Here is a 3,126-nt window from a genome sequence, read left to right as displayed (position 1 = left end):
GATGACTTCCCTAGTCCGGCTCACCACACTATTCCTGATGCAGGCCAGGATGGTGTTGGCCTTCTTGGCTGCCTGGGCACACTGCTGGCTCATGCTCAGCCGGCTGTCCACCAACACCCTCAGGTCCTTTTCTGCCAGGCAGCTTTCGAGCCACTCCGCCCCCAGTCTGTAGCGCTGCATGGGGCTGTTGTGACCCAAGTGCAGGACCCGACACTTGGCCTTGTTGAACCTCATACCATTGGCCTCAGCCCATCTGTCCAGCCTGTCCAGATCCCTCTGCAGAGCCAATCTACCCTCAAGCAGATCAACACGCCCCCCCAGTTTAGTGTCGTCTGCGAACTTACTGAGGGTGCATTCGATCCCCTCATCCAGATCATTGATAAAGATCTTAAAGAGAACGGGCCCCAGCACCGATCCCTGGGGGACACCACTTGTCACTGGACAGCAACTGGATTTAATTCCATTTACCACTACTCTCTGGACACGGCCATCCAGCCAGTTTTTTACCCAGCGAAGAGTACACCTATCCAGGCCATGAGCAGCCAGTTTCTCCAGGAGAATGCTATGGGAAACGGTGTCAAAAGCCTTGCAAAAATCCAGGTAGATAACATCCACAGCTTTTCCCTCCACCACTAAGTGGGTCACCTTGTCATAGAAGGAGATCAGGTTTGACAGGTTTTAATGATTGGACTATGTGATCTTACAGGTCCTCTCCAATATAGGAGTTTCTGTGATACTGGGATTCTGTGATGATGGCCCTGGGGCAACCTCGCCGGGGTGTCCAGTGGGCACAGGCACAGCCCAGACCCTGCTCGTCTGGTCCATCATGTCTCTCGCAGGAGCCCGGCTGTGCCAGGACACTGCTGTGTGTCCCCACCCTGCACACTCCCACACTTCAGCTCTTCCCTGGGGTTTTCCTCTCTGGGGCACTTCCCATCCCCACCAGCCCAGACACTCCCTGAACCTGGCTATCTCCTGCCCTCTCCCCAGCACAGACCAGCAGAGCAGCCCCATTGAGACTGGTCCCACAGCAGGATGTGCAGGCCAGTGAGGGTGTCCACCCAGCCGGCATGCTGAGGAGACCTCCACCCCAGGCAGCTTGCAGCCCCAGCTGCCAAATGTCCTCCCAGGATGGCATGAGAGAATTGGCCCAGGGCACCCTCAGGAAGGTCCTTTGGCCCCAGGGACAGGCAGCCTGCCCCGAGCTGCCCCACCGCAGCAAAGGGTTCCTCTTGCCATGGCTGCCCTGCACACACTCGGTGCCCTGCTCTTCTCCCGCCACAGCCCATCTCCCCTCAGAGCCTTTTCCCGAGACAGCTCATCCGTGCTGGCCTGGCCAGCCGTTCCTGCACCCCCTCCCCAGGCGTCCCACAGCCCCCGAGCTGGTGGTGCGGCTCTGCAGAGCCGGGGGCTGTGGTGCCCAGGGCCATGCTGGTCAGGCTGGGAGGCAGACCCAGCTCAGATGGCTCCTGCCCCCTCCACCTCAGCACACAGATGAGGCCCCTGCAGCTATAGAGAACATCTTGGAGAATGGGTCTCAGACAAACAAGTCAGTGCAGGGCCCTTTATTTTGTTTAAACACACAGAGAGAGCAGCTCCTTATTTACAGAAAGTCTCTGCCTAACACAATACAGGCAGATGCTGACATAGAAAAAGGATAAAGGATGGCTCTGGTCTTTTGTTGACAGCATTCATACAACCATGAAATCCAAACACCAAAGACACAAAAGGAAAAACTCTACCAAAGAGAGTCTAGGCCTGTAATGAGTTACATTATGAGTGCTGTGCAGAACAAGATGGGCAGTTCATTGCTGCTTCTGAGAAGAAACCAGTCATCCATTTCCTTAGAGCATCATTGAGCTCCTGGTTCCTCATGCTGTAGATGAGAGGGTTCACTGCTGGAGGCACCACTGAGTACAGGAATGACACCAACAGATTCAGGGATTTGGAGGAGATGGAGGGGGGCTTCAGGTTAGCAAACATGGCAGTACTGATAACGAGGGAGACCACGGCCAGGTGAGGGAGGCACGTGGAAAAGGCTTTGTGCCGTCCCTGCTCCGAGGGGATCCTCAACACAGCCCTCAAGATCTGCACATAGGAGACCAAAATGAAAACAAAACACCCAAAGGCCAAACAGGCGCTAACAACAAGAAGCCCAACTTCCCTGAGGTAAGCATCTGTGCAGGAGAGCCTGAGGATGTGGGGGATTTCACAGAAGAACTGGTGCAGGGCATTGCCCTGGCAGAGGGGGAGTGAAAATGTATTGGCTGTGTGCAGGAGAGAATTGAGTAACCCAATGCCCCAGGCAGCTGCTGCCATGTGGACACAAGCTCTGCTGCCCAGGAGGGTCCCGTAGTGCAGGGGATGGCAGATGGCAACGTAGCGGTCATAGGCCATGACGGTGAGAAGAGAAAACTCTGCTGAAATGAAAAAGACAAACAGAAAGACTTGAGCAGCACATCCCAAGTAGGAGATGGCCCTGATGTTCCAGAGGGAATTGGCCATGGCTTTGGGGATAGTGGTGGAGATGGAGCCCAGGTCAAAGATGGAGAGGCTGAAGAGGAAGAAGTACATGGGGGTGTGGAGGCGGTGGTCGCAGGCAATGGCGGTGATGATGAGGCCGTTTCCCAGGAGGGCAGCCAGGTAGATGCCCAGGAAGAGCCAGAAGGTCAAGAGCTGCAGCTCCCGTGTGTCTGCCAATGCCAGGAGGAGGAAGTGGGTGATGGAGCTGCTGTTGGACATCTGATCCCTTTGTTCATGAGGGTCTGCCAAAGGAGGAAAGCACACTCACAAGTTAGGGCTGCGCTGAGCAAGTCTCTTCACATTCCCTGTGTCCCATTCTCCTCTGTCCTTCCCAAACACACATTGCCTTCCTCCTTCCTTTTAGGACCTTTTGATTTCCCCAAGTTTTGAGCTCTGCTTTGTTCTGGCCAAACACGGCATGAGGAGGAGGTTTCTGCCCATGGGCTCCGGAGCAGTCACCCCTGCTTGACAGCAGTGGGCATCTGGGAAAGGTGGGGCAGCTTCTGAAAGTCACCGTTTGCCTCATCGGTAATCCCTGTGTCATGAAGACAAGCTGGTCAGCATTTTCCAGCAGGAGAATGCCAGGGAAACTCCCACAAGTGC

General features: G+C 55.3%; 1 protein-coding gene across 1 annotated transcript; it reads right to left on the bottom strand.

Moving 5' to 3' along the window:
• Window positions 1-1,773: 1,773 nt before the first annotated feature.
• Window positions 1,774-2,742, bottom strand: LOC309685508 (olfactory receptor 14A16-like; the record flags this gene model as incomplete). The annotated part of the gene is made up of 1 exon (XM_082501269.1): window positions 1,774-2,742. One exon carries the CDS (start codon window positions 2,740-2,742, stop codon window positions 1,774-1,776), a length of 969 nt encoding a protein of 322 aa, XP_082357395.1.
• Between the last annotated feature and the right edge of the window lie 384 nt (window positions 2,743-3,126).

Source organism: Vanellus vanellus, assembly GCF_965231255.1.
Source record: "Vanellus vanellus genome assembly, contig: HAP1_SCAFFOLD_76, whole genome shotgun sequence".
Taxonomy (NCBI): domain Eukaryota; kingdom Metazoa; phylum Chordata; class Aves; order Charadriiformes; family Charadriidae; genus Vanellus; species Vanellus vanellus.
The sequence above is the reverse complement of the archived record's forward strand: the minus strand, read 5'-3'. Positions and strand labels throughout refer to the sequence as shown.